We start from the raw sequence: 20,775 nt of genomic DNA on the forward strand, positions 1-20,775 counted from the left end.
GTCAACAAACAATGAAGTGTTTCAGCAGCGGAGCGTTTACCTACACGTTGTCGAAGTCTTGTTAATTTGTCACTTTGTGTACTTGAGCTACGGACAACAGCTCTCTGTAGGCTAATGTTACACATCCGCATGGAGCATTTCAGAATAAGAGCCTTTTGCCTGCCTGCTTTTGCTGACTTGTTCAGATTTTGCTAATTTGTTCAATTGTCTCTGCTTTTTGTGCTTCTACCATTGCAGTACGTAGGCAAAACAGTACCTGCCCTGCTCTTTATACTGTTTAGTTTTTAGAGATTTACACTTAAGCAACTCCAGCAAAACCTGCATTAGATAACGTAATATTTTCCAAGCTCATCAGGTATTCATCATCCTCAGAACATTTTCTCTATAAAAGTGGCACATACTGAATGTTAAAAAATATTAACAAAGTTTATGTAAGCAGGTGACTTTTAAAACAAATCATCTTAAGTATTACAAAGTCAGTTGGAGTTTCACAGTTCTAGCATTAGCTTACGCAAGCTAACTGAAGCTGATAAACTCCGCCAGCTAGAAATGAGACGCCTGTTTTTATTTACTTCTTTGCGAAATCTAAGAGTTATTTTTTCAGTGGCAAATCTGGCATGTTACTGCATACATGCCGTGTGCAAACAGAATGCTCGACAGAAGTAGCAGTAGTAACTAAGAGGGTTGAGGCTGAGTAAACCGCCAGTTGTGCACATTTGATCACGTGCTTGTATGTGCATGTCTGAGAATGGAGACGATATTTACTCTGTGGAGAAAACACTATGCTTTTGCTCACCGTGCATGGGGAGTTTCTTAGAGGAGGAGGGAAGAGAGGGCTCCTCAGTAACGCTGAGCTACGCGGGCCTTTGGACTGGCCTCCGTCCACACTGAATGTGGCACCTTCAACACACAAACACATATTAAACACACAGCAGAAGAAATTAAATATCAAACACATACATTCAGGCTATATTAATTGAATGAAGTCTTACAATATATGCGGACGTTCTCCCTTTTTTCTCCCTTTGCTCTACTTTGATACAACCTAACTGATCTAACTAAAGGTTTTTAAAAGAATTCCTAACAAAATAGTATAGTTCAACAGTGAGAGCATCAAACCTGACAGTGAACCATGGTCATCAGTCACCTCAGGTAATTGTGCCAATAATATACTCCGAAGACCGAATCTCCAAATATAATATAAAACTAGAATGCCTTATTTATAGTCTTGCCACATCTGAGATGTCTGTAAACTAAACCAAGACGTTTAAATCTAATCGAGAGACAGACTCGAGTCACTGCTCTGACAATGAACTGCAGATGTAGGCTCGGAGTATACATGCTGGAGCTTTCAGACCCAGTGGGATTCTGTTTGTAGCAGCGCACCGAGCTCTGAACAAGACAACACGTCCGTGTCTGACACATCAGAGGTTTTGGTTTTTCCACATTCATAAACTGTTAGACTCAAATATTCAAGGTCATTGGTTTAAATTCAAGTCTTGCTTTTCTGTAAAATGTTCCCATTTGAAGTCCATTTTAATGCGATACAAACACAAATAAGGCAAATAAGCCATTTCATTATTTGATCAGAACAGTGTTCATAATATCATAAGAGACGTGTATGAGCCACCTGATGATGGGCAGCTCTGTCTGTTAGCCTTGGCTGGTGACAGGAGTCGTCTCCAGGAGAGACCACGGCCCGTTATTGGCTGCCAACTGCACTCGCCCTCTTCAAAAGAGCAGTAGCTGCCATTGAGAAAGTGGCCTGGAGAGAGACAGGAGAGAGAAAATATCAGGGGAGTAGGGGAGAAAAGATAAGAAGGGGTAGGGGTGCATATAATGAGTGGATGGACCCAGCAGGGGGTTGAAAGAAGAGAGAATGGAGTGAACAGTGACAGCCAAACTGCCAAGGAGAAAAAGGACAGGGGCGGGGCGGAGACTGGGGATCAAGGATTTGAGCGACAGTGAAGGCGAAGAGGTTGAGAGGAGAGAGGCATGCGTGGGGTGCAGACTAATGGCTCACAGGACTCAATGTGTTGGTGAGAATTAGGGTTGAGGTACGGTGGGGAGGGGCCTTGAGGCTCTCAGAGTGACTCTAGAACCACAAGCAGAAAATGGAAAAGGCATGAAGTGTCTAGAGGGGGAGAAAGGAAAGAGTAGAGGGTGAAGGAAGGAGGTCTGAGGGGAAATGAGAAAGCCGAGTTGGTGACATGATGTGTTTTGGGGGTGGCAATCAACTTGAAATCACTTCACAGAATGGCATAAGCCTCGGAAGCATTTCGGCCACTGACTTCAATTTACAAAGTTATTCTGTACAGTAGCACTACAGTGAAAATGGTTAATTGGATTCTGTGCTTGTGTAACCTCAAAAAGAGATAGGCATGTCTCCTTCTTTCCACACACTGGCTTAATGAAAAAGGGCAAAGTCCTTGATTTGCAAACAAGGTTTCTCCTTTTATGTTTGGTTAAGTAACTGACAGAATAAATCAAATACAACTTAGGTAGTGCAAATATTTAAAGACCCATTATTTTGCCAAAGGCACATTTTTTGATTGAATTTTTCACTTTCAGGACTATTTTCCGGTCCATCTTCACTTACAGATTACAGCTGTGTGTGTGTGTGCGTGCAGGTGTGTGTGTGTATTACAGTGCTGAACTTGAAATCAGAGAAACTACATTTTTGTGTTCTAAAATGAGGCACTTTCTTTTACCTTGAATACCTTAATGTCTATTAATGACAAATCTGTTAAATCATTCCCTTTTTCTATGATTTTAGGTGTTGCTGAATGTTTAAAATTCATATCAGACTTAAACCTTCAGTTGAGTTTCTGATAGCAACGAGGTGGGTTTGAGTTCCATTTCAGTGTTTTCACCTTAGGTTTGCTTTATAGTCCTTTTATCCCGAGCTACTGTCTGAGAGTGCCCATTACCTATAAGAATCTCTGAGGGCCATGATAACAATGTGCTTTTTGGAAATAGCATCATCCAGATAATGGAAGTGAAACTGGCCCGAGCAGACATCATAAAGCAGGTATTCTTCAGGAAGAAGACCTAATATCATGAAACCAACACCTTTTCATTTTTATTTTAAAGATGCAATGTGTAAGAATGGAGACTAGTGTCAAATTTATACTTCTGCTGTTAGCTGGTTAACTCAGTTAGCTATGTAGCTAATTTAGCGGTCCCATTAGCTTACTGATTTCAGAATGGGCACCAGAACTGGAGCCGGGCAAGTGGGCACCATAGCTCGCACACATCTGCACACTCCATTGATACAAGGCAGGATGGATCCATGCTTTCATGTTGTTTACATCAAATTCTGACCCTACTATCTGAATGTTGCAGCTGAAATAGAGACTCATCAGACCAGGCAATGTTTTTCCAATCTTCTATTGTCCAATTTTAATGAGCCTGTGTGAATTGTAGCCTCAGTTTCCTGTTTTTAGCTGACAGGAGTGGCACCCGGTGTGGTCTTCCGCTGTAGCCCATCTGCTTCAAGGTTTGACGTGTTGTGCGGTCAGAGATGCTATTCCGCATACTTTGGTTATTTGAGTTACTGTTGCCTTTCTGTCATCTCAAGCCAGTCTGGCCATTCTCCTCTGACCTCTGACATCAACAAGGCATTTTCGTCTACACAACTGTTGCTCACTGGATATTTTCTCTTCTTCGGACCATCCTCTGTAAACCCTAGAGATGGTTGTGCATGAAAATCCCAGTAGATCAGCAGTTTCTGAAATACTCACACCAGCCCGTCTGGCACCAACAACCATACCACGTTCAAAGTCACTTAAATCCCCTTTCTTCCCCATTCTGATGCTCGATTTGAACTTCAGCAAGTTGTATGGACCACGTCTACATGCCTAAAAGCATTGAGTTGCTGCCATGTGATTGGCTGATTAACTATTTGTGTTAACAAGCTATTGAACAGGGGTACCTAATAAAGTAGCCGTTCAGTGAGATAAAGTTAGAAAAAAATGTTTTAAACTCTTACACATTGTATCTTTAGTAATACAAAGAAAACATCAACACTGATGCTATAGTATGTTCTTCTGTTATGTTTTTCCTCAAGCAAATAAATGCTTCTCTGAACTGGAAAGTCATGTTCTTCTGTGTCTTGTGATATTATGAGTCACTTTCCTTGTTACGTAAACCAGTTAGTGTCACTTAGATGTTCTTCATACGAAGCAGAGATTCGAAGTCACATCATATGATAGCTTCTCATGACATAATTAAAGACGTCTGTGATGATGTCACATCTGCATTACCTTTGCTGCTTTTGTTACCCAAGCTATCATTCACAACTGTTCCACATCAGTCTAGTTTTGACACTTTCAAATAGATTCAACCTGACTTTATCTAACTTTATTTAATGAGGTGTGAATAAGGCTGACATAACAGTGTCATTCCTATTTTATGAAAACAGATATGAACATTACTTAATCTTTATGAAGTGTCATTTAGTTATACGTGTCACTCTACACTACTCTACTGATGTCTGTCATGCCAACTTGACGAAATGACACATCATGGCTATATGGCAGGCTCCATATAATAAAGTGTGATTACATTGGCATATGCTCTTATGATGTGTCATGAATAATTTCCTTACCTCACATAATGATAGAGTTCATGAAGATATAATAAAATATTATGACACTGTCAAATGTAATAACAGTGTTGTAACACTGAAATTATTACAGTTACCTTTGATACTATAGGTCTGAAATACTCAGGTGAACAGAAAGAGGTGACATGTTTGGGGCTAGTCTGGAATCAACCAAAGAAAGCCATCATAGCACTGGTCTCACTGTGTAATGAATGATCTTTGGGAGGACAGTGATGTTTCAAGAAAAACAAAAAAAATAAACTTGCAGATTCCTATTTAAAATTCCTGCTTGCACACACCTTTGATGCAAGCAGCATTTCTCTGTAGTTGCAGGGAAACGGCAGTGTTGGAAAGCAGTGGGGTGTCTGCAGAATTTAGCCTGACTAAAATCAACCTGAGGAAGCTGTGACTCTGAAAGAGTGGAGGATGTGTTAGTGCATAATGATGCAGGGGCAGGATGGTGATGGAGATCCACAGGGACTTGATTTTCCTTATATGTCAGGAATCTTTGTGATTGACACAAGCTAAGTTTTTTCCTCCTGCCTCTCTCTGCTTTTTCCTGTTAACGAGCCTTGGCACAACTTATGAAGGATTTAAATAGATCAAATCAGATGAAGATAACTCGTGGAAAGATCATAAAGAATAGGGTATCAGAGAGGGAACACTATGTGATTTGGGTAGCAGGGGGTAATTGTGACGAGTGAAGAAAATGAAAAGGAACATATACAGTGCTGAGGTACAGTAGTAGACTGTGGGTGACAGCGAGAGAAGAGACACATATGAGATATGAGTGGACTGATTATGGATTGTCGGTCCTTGTCCTTAATCAAAAAGGATATTACACTTTTAAGAATAGATAAACACAAAGATAACCTTCCTTCAAGACAAATGACAGCTGTCCTTCATGTGTGCACTCATTATGAGGGCACACAGTGGAAAGATGTTTGGATATGTAGCGAAAAGAAGTCATCAGATCTAAAACATTTCCCAGTCGACTCACAGCATTAAGCCTTTCCCTGCAACAACCATCAGTCTGTGGCAAGTATTATAAAAGCCCTTGCATGCTCTGTTTGTTACTGATGTAAATAAACAATTATAAGACTTATTATGGTCTTCTTAACACATAATTCGGGAATATTATTATTATAACAGAAATATTCATATGTTCATAGTATATAAATCTGTTGCTGTAGATGATTACTGAATGAAGCCAGTGGTGTGTGCGAGATTTTACAGATTATTATTTATGCTCACATTTCCAGTTCTGGCTTTTAGAATCAAAATGGCTTTTACAATCTCTCTCTCTCTCTCTCTCTCTCTCTCTCTCTCACACACACACACACACACACACACACACACACACACACACACACACACTTCATTCAAATGGAGATTATACCCTTGGGTTAGCCTCTCAGACCAATTAGCACTGATAAGTCCTCCTGCAGTAGAAAGAGAAACTGTGCCTGGCTGAAATTTTCACCCTCTTATCTCTCAGCTCCCATAGTTAGCAAACCTATAAGCACAAGGGAGCAGCCATCGTTTTAGTGCCAAATGGGAGGCTGACCTGCACTGTGGGTAGGAGCAAATTCATTCAGCTCAGTTTAATATGGGTGAAAAAAAGGGAAATCAAAGTACAACATAAACAGAAACCTGTGCAGGGTTTGTGTCTGTAAATCTATAAACTGTGTGTCTATAAATCATGAACACAATGTAAAAATGCATGAATGCAGGTAGGACTGAAAAAGATCCACTCGCACAGACACACACACACACACACACACACACACACACAGAGCAAGGCCTGGGGGACTTCACTTGTGAATAAGATGTCAGCATGCTTGGTGTTCCTCCTAGGCCTCGAGAAAAGCAGAAAACAAATGTGCAAAGAGATAGAAATAACAACCATAGAATATGTCATGGGTGAGAAATGCTAGCCAAGTATAGCTACACTGCCTTTTTTTCTACTATTCCCTTTGTCTCTTTGTCTGAAAAGCTTAGGCACTCCGTTTTTGCTCTGTTGGTTACAAAGCAACAGCTTCATTAAAGACGATTCACTCCGGCTGACCAACTTCACAAATCAGCCGTTGTGATCCAGAAGTGAATGCAGAAAGGGCAGCGGACACGTGAGCCTTTCTCTTGCACGTTGTTCACAACAGCTGTGTTCATGGTGTACTCACGACATAGGTCGCCTTCGTCGTCGCCGTGTGGACAGTCTGTACTGAAGTCGCACAGTTTAACCAGTGGGATCCCAGGTCCTTGGTGACAGTGGTACTCGCCCTCCAGTGTGATGTTCGGGCCGGGTGAGGACTCTGGACAGAGGAGGAGCAAAAGAAGAAAAACAAAGGAAACTTGTCATATTAAATGTTTCCTCACACAGTCATTGTTATATTACCTCTCGCAAAGCAAAATGTTTCCACAGCGCAGTCAGAGTGTAGAATATTATTTGCTTGTTGGCTGCAAAATCAGAAAATGAAACAACAACAAAAAAAATCTACTTTTGGAGGCGAAGAAAAATAGCTCCCGATTATGTTCCAAGTTTACTTATTGAGTATCACTGCTAGATTTACATGTAAGACACAAAACACAAATCAGTAGCTCAGGGAAAACACAACCTACAAACAGTAGAAAAAATGCTGTATGCAGCTACATAAAAGTACATCAGTCAGTGACAAAGGCTAGTATAACCCCTGACTGTAAACCCTGTATGACATCCACAGACTGCCTGTAGCATCATAAATAACAGGCTGCATAAGCATCTGGTTTTGAATACAGTACATATCCATCAGACAAGGAACACAGGCAGCAAAAACAATGACCTAGATACTGTAACAGGTAGCACCAGGGGAGGGACCGCACGCACACACACACACACACACACACCAATTGAAATCACCAGTCTCAACAACCTAACTGTAACCCGGGTCATTTGCATATCTATGCAAATCAGAGAGGTGGTATCTCCAGATTGTGGAAACTAACTGCTCACCTCCACGTTAATCATCAGAAGTTGATCACAGCAAAGAGAACAAAACAGTGAAGTGGAAAAAAACCTGTCTGCCGATGGGGATCTTGTTTCGCTCCTTCTCTCATAAGGAAAAAAAAAAGGGAAGTGATCCTTATCATGAGTGACTGGCTCCGCTTACTGTAGTTTGCCCTTGATCTGTATTATGTAGATTTGTTCTCCAGTCAGACGAAGTTGGAGACGGAAGTCTGATAACGTTGGAGGCCGTTTCGGGAGAGGCAGCGCAGAGCAAATGGTGTTCGCTGAGCTGACAAGATAGGCGGTAATGCTACGCTAATTTTAACATGAAGTTTGTAATGAATGTACTCTTTGTTTTTCAGTTTGCATATATTTCTGTGAGACACACCTTCAGTAGAACTTTCCTCAGGCTCAGACTTAATTTAGGGTGGCAGGCTCACAGACATGCGGCAGGACAAGATTAAGTACAGCATAAATCACACAACACAAGTAGTCACAAGGAACTAAACAAAATAACAAACAATGTAATGTCAAAGCCCATTAATAAGCAATGTTACTACTATAGCTTGACGTTGATGCTTTTAGTTGTGCACGTAGCATGCTAGGCTAGTATTCTCTCCAGACAACAATCAAGGCAAGGCCAACCAATATTACTAAAAATGAACAGAAGTAATTATGGCTGATGTCAATGGAGCTACTATACAGTTACTGCTTGTTGTTGCATGCTTTGGCAGGTTTGATTTCACAGGGGAAAATGTGTGGGCGTACTAGATGCAATCACTATCACTATCTGTTTTGTTTTTAAATCTAAAGCAAAAACAAAATGAATTGGCAGCTCTGAAAATGTGCCATCTTAAAAGTATAAAAAATAAGGTAGGTTTCAGTAGTGACAATACAGTAGTATAGTAGTGCCACGCTTGCATGGTAGTTGCACAGACATTACTGTCTAGTTATAATGCAGTAGAGGGCAGAAATTTCACAGCTATGGCTGATTCACAGCACACTTCACTCTCACTGTGGTTGAGGTACCTTAAGGCCCAGAGGAAACTGGCACAGTCAACTCAATGGATAAGAAAGAGGGGGTGGCATTTTTTTTAATGGACAAAAACACATTAGTCTGGGGCCTCCCACAGTCCACCATTGTGGCAGGGTCTTTATGACTACAGAGAGCCACATTAACATGTCAATGAATAATCCTGTTCAGATTCTTTAAAAAACATATTAGCCTGAGTAAATGACTTTGATAATGAATACCCTTTTCCAACAGTGCCATGCTGCACACTATGAATCGTCTTTCAGCGCATTTGTTTTTTTACAAACTAAAGGCTGTTAACAGTGCATACGCTGCCACACAAACTATAGTCTCAGGGACATTGACAGAGGAGCACAGAAGTAGGCAAATATACAATTTTTATTCAAATGAGGTGAGGAGGAGGCTTGTTTGTTTATGGCCAACTGTGTAGGTATAGATGTGGTCTTGCTATGTGTATTGAGTCATGCTCAACACATACATTATGCATTCGTTGTGCTCAGTGGCTTCCTCTCTGTATAATGTTGACACCGCAAGCAGCATTATTTATCAAGAAAGAAAAAAGTTATCTTGAGTACACTGAGACCTCTGGGCAAGGTATGTAAATTCATCGATTTATCTTAGTTTGATGACAGAGGAGCAAAAAGTATCAAAGTGGCGATGCGGCTGAACTTTAAGCTCCTGGGGCAGGTGAGTGCAGCCAGACATGGCCGCTGCACTCCTGGCCTACCGCAGTTCTTAAATCACACTTGTCAGATTGTGAAAACAAGTAGGTCAGTGGGGGATGAATTGCCTGTGGGAGTAAGTGAGTTTTGTTATCCGTGTGCTCAGGGGGTTGGCTTGGCTTTGTGAGAGGAATGATGAATGAGTGGCGCGAAGCTGGAGAGGTGACTGGAGAGGGCAAATCAGCCCCTGATAAATGACCAAATAGATACGCAAACATGTGAATCGAGGCACTTGATGGTTACAGCTAAATGTCTAACAATTAGTCTCTCTGTGTATGGCTGTTAATATTACAAAACTGGAAACACAGACAAAGCAAGATGTTTTTTCCCTTCTACAATATGTTGGCTTGAGAACAGTCTCACCTTACGCAGGTATAACACACTTTTATTCACTAACGTAATGTAAACCGCAGTGCAGAAGGTGCACACTTTGCTTGAGTTGAGCTCATTTAGATCTTTTGGTTTCAAGCTATTGTACCTGACATACTGTTGGCAAGTTTAAAAGGAGTATTATTTCAGGTGCATATGCAAATATTTAAAGGTATTAAAAAAAAGACAACAAAACCACCAGACAAGACAATGAAAGAAAACTTTCATGCAGCAACAAAGCGAACCTTTTCAGATATCAACAGAGATTCTATAGTTCAGTCACAAGTAAATAAATGCTGTAGGAAAAGAAGCTTTCATAAGTAGACACGTATATTCCCTTAATCAAAGACAGTGTCAATTCAGCCCTTGTGTTTGCTTTTTAGCACATTATTTTTCTGATATTCCAGCTTTGCAAGGTTTCATTACAAATGAGTTTCATTTCAAAATGATGTCAGCTGCGTGGCTGTCTTTTTCAAGACCCACTGGGTTTTAGAGTCAGGGTTGCAGGTCTACACTGACATTGATCTTCTGTTGCAAAGCTGAAGAAACAGGAAAGACAATGAGACAGACATGCTGCTGTTTACTGTACTGCTCTTGTTGCTTTCGTCTAAATGTCAGGAAGGAGAGAAGAGAGCCATCAGTCACAATCTGGTATGTTTAGTGTCAGAAACAGCTTGACTGGACAACTGTGTACACTACACATTCAAGGAATTTGACTCTGGTTTTAAACTATAAATATATCCTTTATAATTTATAGATAAGTGGATGTTTTAGTGTTAGAGAGTTAGTGACACAATATGAGTGATGTTAGTGTTCATCAGGGTTATGGACTGTGGAAAGAAACATTTTATGTATATGGTTGTTTTAGCGTACAGTGCTCTGTAAGTTACTAGGAGTGATAGTTGTCAACTTTCAGTGGATAATTGCTAAGCAATTAGCAGGTAACCAGAGCAGAGTGAATTAGAACGTGTAAATTCCATCAGTATATGCTGTAAAAGCTGATGCTGCCTCTGCTGACATCCTGTAGGCAGAGAGAGTAGGTAGCGTTTCATGTACTGGTATTTTTCTACACCCTGACAGTATCACCAGCTAATATAGTGCATACATTAATGCAAGCACAAAATGTTATTTTATAAATGTCTTAAAATATACTTATATTAATGTGGGTATTACGCAGTAGTTTTATCACTTCTAATCACAAGGAATGCTATTCTTAAGTCAAACACATTCTTCTTCAGTCTTCTAATGTCAGCTGAGTATGTTTTAAAGATGTGTTTTCACGAAGGTTTTGTTTTTCCACCTTCCTCTTCAGAAAATCCAACTAATCAGATTACCAGCGAAGTTGCCTTCATTTTTCAACTTTCATTCAGCCATCTGCGCACAGGATGAGAATCAGGGAATGCTTTCCCCGAAAACATCAACAGCAAAACAGGAATTAAATGATTGCCAAAATGTAGGCTAAACACACAGGAGATGCCCAACATGTTCTTGTTGTAGTGTCTTGAGCGCTGTCAAGCTTGTAAAATACTGTAAAATCTGACAAACTTCAGAAATGATGAAATCTTTCAAATCCAAGAAATAAGGTCAGAGGTATCATGCATAAAGAGAAAATAAAGTGGTTGATATAGATGCCAATAAATTTGGTGATGTCATGGTAATTAAAGCAAACTTACATTTTCCTACTGGCTCAAACCAATGTACTGAAGTTTTGGTGTTGCACTGTGTTAGAAGTATAGGGGGCCCTTCTTTACACACTACACTAGCTGAAATTATTTCAGCACTAACCATTTTTGCATCATACATATCCTGACTTCTCACTTAGTGGGATATCATGATATCATGCAAAGCATTTTCTCACACCATTTGTATAAAAGCTTTGCTATGGTTTGGTGGACACTGCTTGCAGATTTGATTACAAACAGACATATCATTGTTGAAGTAGACCTGCAAAAAAAAAAAACACAGTCTGGACTCATGGAGAGGGGAGACTCATACTGAAATTAATATGGCTTTTGTTTTCCTACAGATGAGCAAGTATGTCAGTCATATCCTGGAATCCGTCTGTGTGCTCTAAAACAACAACAATGAAGAATTGCCTGGTTTGCTTGGGTGTGCTTTGTGTGTACAGAATGGAACTAACTGGAAACTACAGACAAATAAAAATACACAAGAAATAAGACCTCCACAGACTCAATTGAGTCTAGCATTCAATTCAGCAATAGTTAGAACTAATTTATCCCTTTCTGAATTTACTACGGTGTATTCTCTAATCTCAAATGCTGTAATGGAGGACTGTTCTCTGTCACACGTGAGTAAAATCTCAAGCGGCCCACAGGCAGCGCCACTATCTTGCCACCACACTGAAGACAGAATCTGGAGACATTCATGGAGATTTACAGTCGCTGGGATGCTGAAGATGGATGCGGCCAAGTTTCTCACTGGACAAGAAGTATTTGCCCATGAATTCAATTAACTGCACACAGTCACGCTCGATTGGTCAGAGCTCTGCCTAATCACTATCACTATCTGTCATGATCCCTGCTGGAGAGAGAGCGGCACACACATGAGCAGACTGGAAGAGATAGAAACTGAAAATAATACCTTTAGTGTTTATTCCACATTCCAGAGATGCCTTTGCAGATAATTGGCATATTGTTTATGTTCATGTGATACTCATTGTTATATTACAAATAAATTAAAATTGATCAGAATAGTCAAATTATTTTACTTGCATGCAATACTTTAAAACCTGACCCATGCAATGTGTATCATTTGCAATGTATGTTTGACAGTTAACTTGTTAACCAGATCTGCTGTGAGTACATCATCTGTTCTTTTAGGTTTGGTGAGTTCATGTCACGTCAGTGTTGAAAGTGTGGAAAGAGGTGATTCTGGCAATGATAATACACTGGTGAATCTTATAGAGGAGCTATGGACCCTTTCAAACAAGGCATCACTTCCACATGATGGGACTTAATTAAGTATACTATAAAATAAAATCTACGTAATTAATAAGGGCCATAATTTCCCCATTTTGGAATCATACTGATCCATTGTGACCAAACATTTGTAAGAGACGTTGCATCAAAGCAACAACGCTAAAAGTCTATGGAAATGCTAGCTACTCTGTGAGGCTGTACTTTGGCACAACAGTGCTTTGAGCAAAATACTAACAGCAATGACAATGCTAACTAACATCCAGTTAAGCAAGTACATGTTTACCACCTTAGTTTTAAGTGTTTGCATGCTAACATTTGAACTAAAAACGAAGTATGACCTCTGCTGATGGGAATGTCATTAGTTTTGCAGGTATTAAGTGATAAACCAAAGTATTGGAAAACCTGACATTTTGACCTGATGGTGTCGCTAGTTGAAGTGATGAAATATATTACAATTCATCCTCAGGGCAATGTCTGTATAAAATGTCATAGTAATCCATCCAATAGTTGTTGAGATATTTCAATCAGGACCAAAGTGCTGGACCGACCGATTGCCTACCCTAGAGCCGAGCCATCCATGATACCCAAGTTTTAGGTAAGATTGAAACTGGTTAGAATGATCCTTAATGCTGCTTTTACTTTTATCTGCGCTTTTTGTGGTCATTTCCTTGAAATATACAAAAGACTGACATTCACATTATGCATAATCACTTCTCCGCATCTTATCCATGAATCACAACACCTCACATGCTGGCTTTTCTCACCTTTGAAGCTTCTTGTGTAACAACACTTATTTGTCTACGAGGGTCAGTAAACATGGTTATCGACAAAGTATACAGAGTGGCTTTGATATCAAAGTATCTGTCCCACAGACAGAGTGGCCATGGTGAGATTGTAGCATTTGTTTCTTTTAAAACAGTCAGCATTAGACCAGAGGGCTTTGATTTGTCAGTGTAAACCATGTGTTTTTGGTTTGATTACAGGTGAGCAGGTTTGAATCCATTCCAAACAAGAAATCGACTCACTTCACTAACTTTAAGGTTGAAAATACAAATGATTGTGGACATATGTGTGTAATTGATTCCTTCATCTCACAGGTAGTAATGCCTATGATTTTACTATATAAAACTGACAAGAATAATGAAATGACGATGAGGTTTGTTAACATCAAGAATCAACGATTACTTCAGCATGCATTGGGATATATCAGAGGCTACATTCTAAGGACATAAATTCTGTCTATGTTGTTGAAGTTGTATAAGTTGTAGAGTGAAGTCAGCAAAGGTCACAGTATAGTTAGTGAGTGAGCACCCAACAGAATCCGTGAAATATATCTCTCTAACAGACTTCGGTTACAAGAGATGAAAATACTACATAGTAATTATGTACAAGACAGTAAAGCCTGTCATTTCAAATAAATGGACAGAAGTAACTTAATGGCCAGAATAAGTATTTCATGCCAGCATTCTACAGAATGAAATGAGATTTAAGATTGCTTTATCTTAATGACTGACTTTTCCTCAATGGTCTGTAACATCCAGAAATGTCCTCCTCTGTGCCAGGTCAGGGTTGCCTTAGACAGCTGTTCCATTTGGCACACGTATGCTTGGAACACTTTACTTGGTGCCCTGAGCCATTACCACTTGCTCAATATCTTAAAATGAAACTGTCTGTGTAGATTGCCTTGGAAAGGTGCCTGCAACAGAAACCCAGTTTGTGGTGAGGGGATGCTGCTCGCGGAAAGGCCTAAGGCAAGAGCTTAGAGGTAGAATGTGATGAAGCTTAGTACTGTCACATAGGGCCTTGTCTTGGCAGGTTGTATCTTCTGTTAGTTGATTTTTTTTTTTTTACTTGCTTCTGCTTTTTTTGTCATTAGGCATTCCCTTTGGGTTAACAATGTGTGACCTCCAGCAAGATTCCAAGGGACCCTTAAGTATGCTGAGCAAAAGACCCACAGAACCCACAACAAAAACAGAGCAATAAGCATCAAATTACCTCCAAGTAAATATACCAGATAGATGAACTGCCAAGTGCCTCCTTTATGCCTCTTTATTTACTTATGAAACCGATATGCAATGAGTATCTTGGTATCAAAAATAACTGTTTTGTTGATTTTTTAAAATCCAGGCAGATAGTGAAATCCACATTTAAGTTAATAAAACAAAAACAAAGAATGAATAAAAACAGGTTATATTGTGTGTTAGGTAGAAAACGTGGCGTACAGAGATGGCAATATGATTTAAAGACTGAATGTATGGATTGTAGTGCATGTGGAGGTCTTTAGATTCTCAACAAAGCATTAGAATTTTCATTTGCGAATAGAATGGACAGAAGCCAAACAACATATCGCTTTGTATATTGCAGAAAATTTATTTAAATATAGGTAGAAAAAACTATTTTAAAAGACAATTTCTGCAATATCTATTGATTCCAAACAATGAGAATAGATTTTTCAAAACTGGGATGTTTCATCACAGTGTAGTGAAAGCGATGCACCAATCCAATATACTAGATTTGTATCTGCTCTGATACTAACCTGACAAGTAACCTTTTAAAGTTGCCTACACAAAAAATGACCCCAAGCACTTTCACACAATGAGTGCAGACTTTAGTATCTTGCGCCCTGAATTTAATTAAATGTTATATTGTAATGATGTTAACATTTTTCAAGAGCAGCAGACATTTCATCACCTTTTCTGTTTTAGGAACACTATTTGATTTTATTTCCTAAGGGCACTCTGCCTGCACCTTGACCCTGATTTATTTTAACTTCTGCTACAATGGGGAATTCAAATGCCTTTGAAGCATAACCTATTGCAAGTACCACAGAGTCGGTGGATTCTCATTCCTTTGGTAGAAATAATGCCTGACGCTCAAATGTTGAACACACATTTGATCAGTGTAAACAAGTAACATAGTCACCTAAAGGGGTTGGGTAGATCTAAAGGCGAGGGTGGGATAGGGGCAATATACTGCTTTGACATGTGAACAAAATAACAGAAAGTATGCCACTTATGCCTGTTAATCATGAAACCAACATTTTGGCATTCATTTGATAGGAAAACAAAATCGGTAACACTTTCTATGAAGGTCATCGCTATAATAACTTACATATTTATTACTTTATTAGTAATTAATTTATTATTTTTATTACTTTACTTACTTTAATTAATTAATTAATTACTTTAAAATATCTTTTAATAGGCTACGCTTTGTGAAGTGGTTGTCTTTAATTGTCCACTGCATCTGTTAGGGCCTGTCCATAGGCTCGCCATTCATCTGTGACATCTGAGCCTCTTCTTACATGATGTTGGTCGGCAACAGGTCTTCTCTTGAGCGATCTTTCACCACCCTGACAGTGAGTTTTCTTGATGTAATTAAGTTGTGTTTTTGTGCTAAACTGCAAAATGTTCAAAATCCTTTCAGATTGTTCATAAAGTGAAGAAATACAAATAAAAGTTGTTTTCCTGCGCAAAAAGTGTGTCACTTTACTTAAAGCAAACAATTACGTGTTATAAGGTCTTATAATTAGTTCATATGGTATTATGTCCACCTGTAATCGATGGTTATAATGTGTTATGGAACGTGGTCAGAGATTCTTGCCGCACATTGATATAAACTGGTATTACTATTAGTTATAAAACATTAAATCAAAAAGTCATAATATATTATGAACTATAGCGCCTAATGCATGTTTGTAAGCGATTATAATAGCTGTTATAATGTCTTATGGACGCATTATATTGTGTTATAAATATATGTATAATTCATTATAGCGATGACCTTCATAGAAAGTGTTACCACAGAATCTTCACCAGTTATAGTACCGAACAATCTGAACATGCATGTGGTCTACTAAATGCCATGACAGGCCAAAAATACATCCAATAACCAGCCATACAGCGTAATCCAGCAGGTCTTTCAATCTAATGAACAGATACATGTGGAATAACAATAATAAATCCTGGCATCTTTTCAATATAGGCTAGCATATTTAGCCAATATGAGAAAAGTACAATGTAAAGCTCATATGCTACATTTCTGTATATTTACATGAGCAGTCCTTGCCATGAGATATCCAAGGTGACTCTATATTATATATATATATATTTATATATATGTATGTATGTATATGTAAATATGAGGTCCCATGCTTCTAGGGGGTTAAGTAGATCAGGGACACATTGGTGTCACAGTGGGAATTGAACCTGGGTCTCTCAAGTGCCATCACCCCATTTATGCCCTAAAGCCATTTTGTAGGGGGAATAATAATATTAATAATAATAATAATAATAATATAATAATCTTTATTTGTAGAGCACTTTTCACAAACAAGTTACAAAGTGCTTTAACAGGTGTAAAGACAATAATACCCAAAAGACAATAATACAAAAACAATACAAGATAAAAGCAAGAAAACATTGAAAAGACTAAAATACACGTTTAAGATAAATATAAAATTAATAAAATAGATTAAAATAAACAGGGATAAAATAAAGTCAAATAAGATCGGGAAAGGCTCTCCTATAAAAGTATGTTTTAAGAAGGGACTTAAAAGAGTTCACTGACTCAGCCGACCTGATTTCCTCAGAATGCTGCCATGACTCTGAAGTGATGCTTGAAGGCCGGTGATGACCGAGAGAGAGAGGCCCTACCGGCCAATCAGACGTAAGCTGATTCAAGCTCTTAGATCCAGCTGTCTCAGGCAACCCATAGCATGGACAGAAATAAAAGTACTCTATTTCACTCTGACAGTCCATAGATAAAAATCCAATATCTGAAGTATACATTCATCTCATGAACAAATAATAGAATTTTAGAGAAGTTTATAGAAGTTTTCTATAATTGATTTTTTTATATGGAAAATTTAACTGATATGGGTTGCACAGGCTTTTATTCGAGTCTTCTTATGGTACATGTTAATCAAACCTTGAATTTATTTTCTGTATGTACTTACTACATTAAATTCAAATTGTTTGTCACATTTATATTAAGTATAGAAAACATAGATAAACATGTATAGTAATCTTAATAAAAATAAAAATAAACAGTTGCCTAGTGTAGCTTAAACATGAAAGCTTTCAGTGTCTTAAGCAAGAGGTTTCTAACAGTGAATTTACTTTGTAAGTTTGTTCCTGCTAAAGAAAGTTTTACAAGTAGAATATAACTTTCTTTAAGTACTGATCCAGTATGGACACTGCAGGAAATAAATGATAAAAACACATCCTGTACATAGATCTTATGATTTCTGCGTCTGCCGAAAATTACACTTTGAATTCACAACAAGAACCAACACACTACTTCTGAGACTTTGCACACCTGTCTGACATTATTCAGTCTGCAAACGTGTGCATCTACAGAGTGATGGGCGCTGGCAGAGCTGATGAGTCTTTCCCTGACTGATGGGAAACAATGCAATCAGTTGTACTTTATCACTCATCCTTATGGGCTGCTGCGTCACTGTATGACATCCCTCAACCCTTATACACTTTCTGCAATTTTGACATTCTTTTGATCTCATAAGCACACTCTCACACTGTTGTGATAGTGGGGGATTTATTTTTGTTGAATATAAATACATTTTTTAGCAGCCTGTGCTTGTTACCCAATAACAAAAACTCCAGGGATGAGTTTATTTTATTCATGCAGTCAGAGCGAAATTGAAAACTCAATTAAATGCTTATACTGGAGATGTTCTGCGTATTTAAAGGCGAGTCTCAGTACCATGTTATGAAACTGAATAGGTTTTCTTCCCCCTACAAAACCACATCACCCATCCATCCACATGTCTAACACTCTGTCCACTCCACCGGCTTTCTCCAAACCCATTTCCCTCATTGCCTCCACAGGGCCGTGTGTGATTGATGGGCCTAGGGACACCCTCACGCTGCAGTGTACCTAATCGCAAAGTATAGACTCGCCGTAACGCTCCATTAAGGGCCTGCAGCAGCAGGGTGTAATGGTTAGGGAAATAAGCCAGGGAAGGGAAGGTCACCGGTTAAAATTCCCATGGGGTTCACCGCTGCCTTGTCTCAGCTACATGTCCAATTGTGAAAATGAATTGTGACAGTTTGCAAGCTAATACAAGAGTACAAATACGAATATACTCATCTTCATTGGACAAACACTGTTATAAGTGTGAAGTCAAATGTGAACATCTGCCTCGCCACAGTACTAAAGACAGTCAAAGTCAAATCTGCTATTGACACAATCTGGTAATGAGCTTGTCAGTCATCACAATAGTCTCTGTTTACTTCCAGGATGAGAAACTGTAGGAGTCTAAGAGTGTCATTGACAGGTTTGCTGCTCTTCAATAATAACGTTCTCTGTACGGCTATGCCACAACCATATAGAAATACTGGCAGAAGGCAGGATTCTAACTTCCTGTCAGGAGGATGAGCTCCAGAGATAGGCATATAACCACACAAGTCACTTTAGGGGCAACAAATTGGATTGCTTGTTGGCCCTGTGACTGATGAGTTAATTAAAGTGGAAGGGTATGGAGAAAGAAGCCAGACATTGCTCCATTTATTTATCCTTTATTGACTATATCTCCTCCCACTTCACTGGCTTGAGTAATCACCACCTTCCTACTCAAGAAAACAAAGTAAGAGGGAGGAAATGGACGTTTTTAAATTTCCAATTCAGATTTAAAAGATCATCAGGAGAACTGATTAAAACTACATTTATGTATGTGATTTAGATGAATCTGAATCAGCTTTAACACTAAGTGGGGAATATTATGACTTCTAACTGTTAATATTGTATATCTCAAGGCGGACGTGCTAAAAAGACAACAAGTAATAATGTACCACAAGAGGACGGAAATGAAATTCATTATTAGCATGTTTTTCTCTCTCAGTGACTTCAGAACAATCATGCTTTTCTTCCAAAAAGTCTGCAGGAAACTGTTGTGCAACTGTACCACTGAGAAATAGAGAACATTTTGTGTCCACAGACTTCTGGTGAAAACTTCAAACCATTGGGATCAAATTAAATACAATGAATCAAACCCAAGTTTGGATCAGTTACCCCAAAAGCCTGACAATAGAGGTCATCAATAGTAGTAATTAGCTCAATTTGAGTGCAGGGGCCTGGAACAAATAAAGCAAACAACTGTCTTTCCCAAGGACTGATGATGAGAGCCTTAAATGAGCGCCCTGGCTTCATGTTCCGTGCTAGGTGGGAAGGAAGGTAATTCGAGCCCAGGTTTATGACAGGTGCTGGAGGGGAAACTGGGGGAGGTTTAGAACACCGCGAAATGCGGTGAGGCCACACGGCGAGCGTGCCGAGACGGATTAGGGCTTAGTTTGGGAGTGGGATGTGTGTAGTGGGTGTTGTGCTGGGGACCCAGGTGGTGCCTGAGGAGAGTACAGCACGTCTGCATGCCTTTTCTCTCTACTAGCCACAGCTTATGTGCTGCCTGGCAAGAGGAACACAGTGAACCCAGAGCTGAGAACAATTAGACACTGTTCAGCTGAGGCTGGATTTGCATGAGCAACAGCACCCGCTCGGCTCTGTCCGTACAGTGATAGAAAAGGCAGTTTGACAAAGAATCACTGGAGAATCACGAATACATGGACATATATTGATTTGATTGTATGTGAATTTGAGACAGTTGTGTTTTTCCTTGTTTTGCACTTTAACCAGTGGCTTTTCTTCTTTTGCTAAGTGATTCAGACAATTTGGGGAATTGACTGATTCTGGACTACTCTAGGTCCAGGATTTAGTTTTTTAACAGTTAGGATTACGTCTAGTTTTTAAGTTAGGTACACAATATTGAGGGTTAGGCTAAGAAATAAGAAATGCATTTATTATCCTCTCCTCGTCTTTCTCATGATTTCTCATGCACACACACACACACACACACACACACACACACACACGTATTTGCATATTTGACAACCATATCCAGTTAATGTAATGTGGGAGTCAAGTGTTGCTGATTTGTTAAAAGGTTAGGCCAGCTATAACAAACTGCTCTGACCTGACCTCAAGCCCAAACATTGCATTTGATCTGAATTTGAAGAATTAGAGATGGACAAATCTTTCCTGTTGAACGGTGTTTCTCCTTAGCTAAATATTGACCGAGCATTAAAGCGATTTCATTGTTGCAGAGCTCA

General features: G+C 39.2%; 1 protein-coding gene across 1 annotated transcript in view; it reads right to left on the reverse strand.

The window, feature by feature from the left end:
* LOC123979444 (ALK tyrosine kinase receptor-like) overlaps positions 1 to 20,775 on the reverse strand; it is a 319,164-nt gene that overhangs the window by 18,589 nt on the left and 279,800 nt on the right. Inside the window, exons 6-8 of the mRNA XM_046063368.1 lie at positions 6,787 to 6,918; positions 1,631 to 1,765; positions 797 to 900 (exon numbers count right to left, since the gene is read on the reverse strand). Coding sequence (XP_045919324.1) covers positions 797 to 900; positions 1,631 to 1,765; positions 6,787 to 6,918 — 371 coding nt within the window. The remainder of the gene's footprint in view (positions 1 to 796; positions 901 to 1,630; positions 1,766 to 6,786; positions 6,919 to 20,775) is intronic.

This window comes from Micropterus dolomieu, linkage group LG11 (genome assembly GCF_021292245.1).
Source record: "Micropterus dolomieu isolate WLL.071019.BEF.003 ecotype Adirondacks linkage group LG11, ASM2129224v1, whole genome shotgun sequence".
In the NCBI taxonomy this organism is placed as follows: Eukaryota; Metazoa; Chordata; class Actinopteri; order Centrarchiformes; family Centrarchidae; genus Micropterus; species Micropterus dolomieu.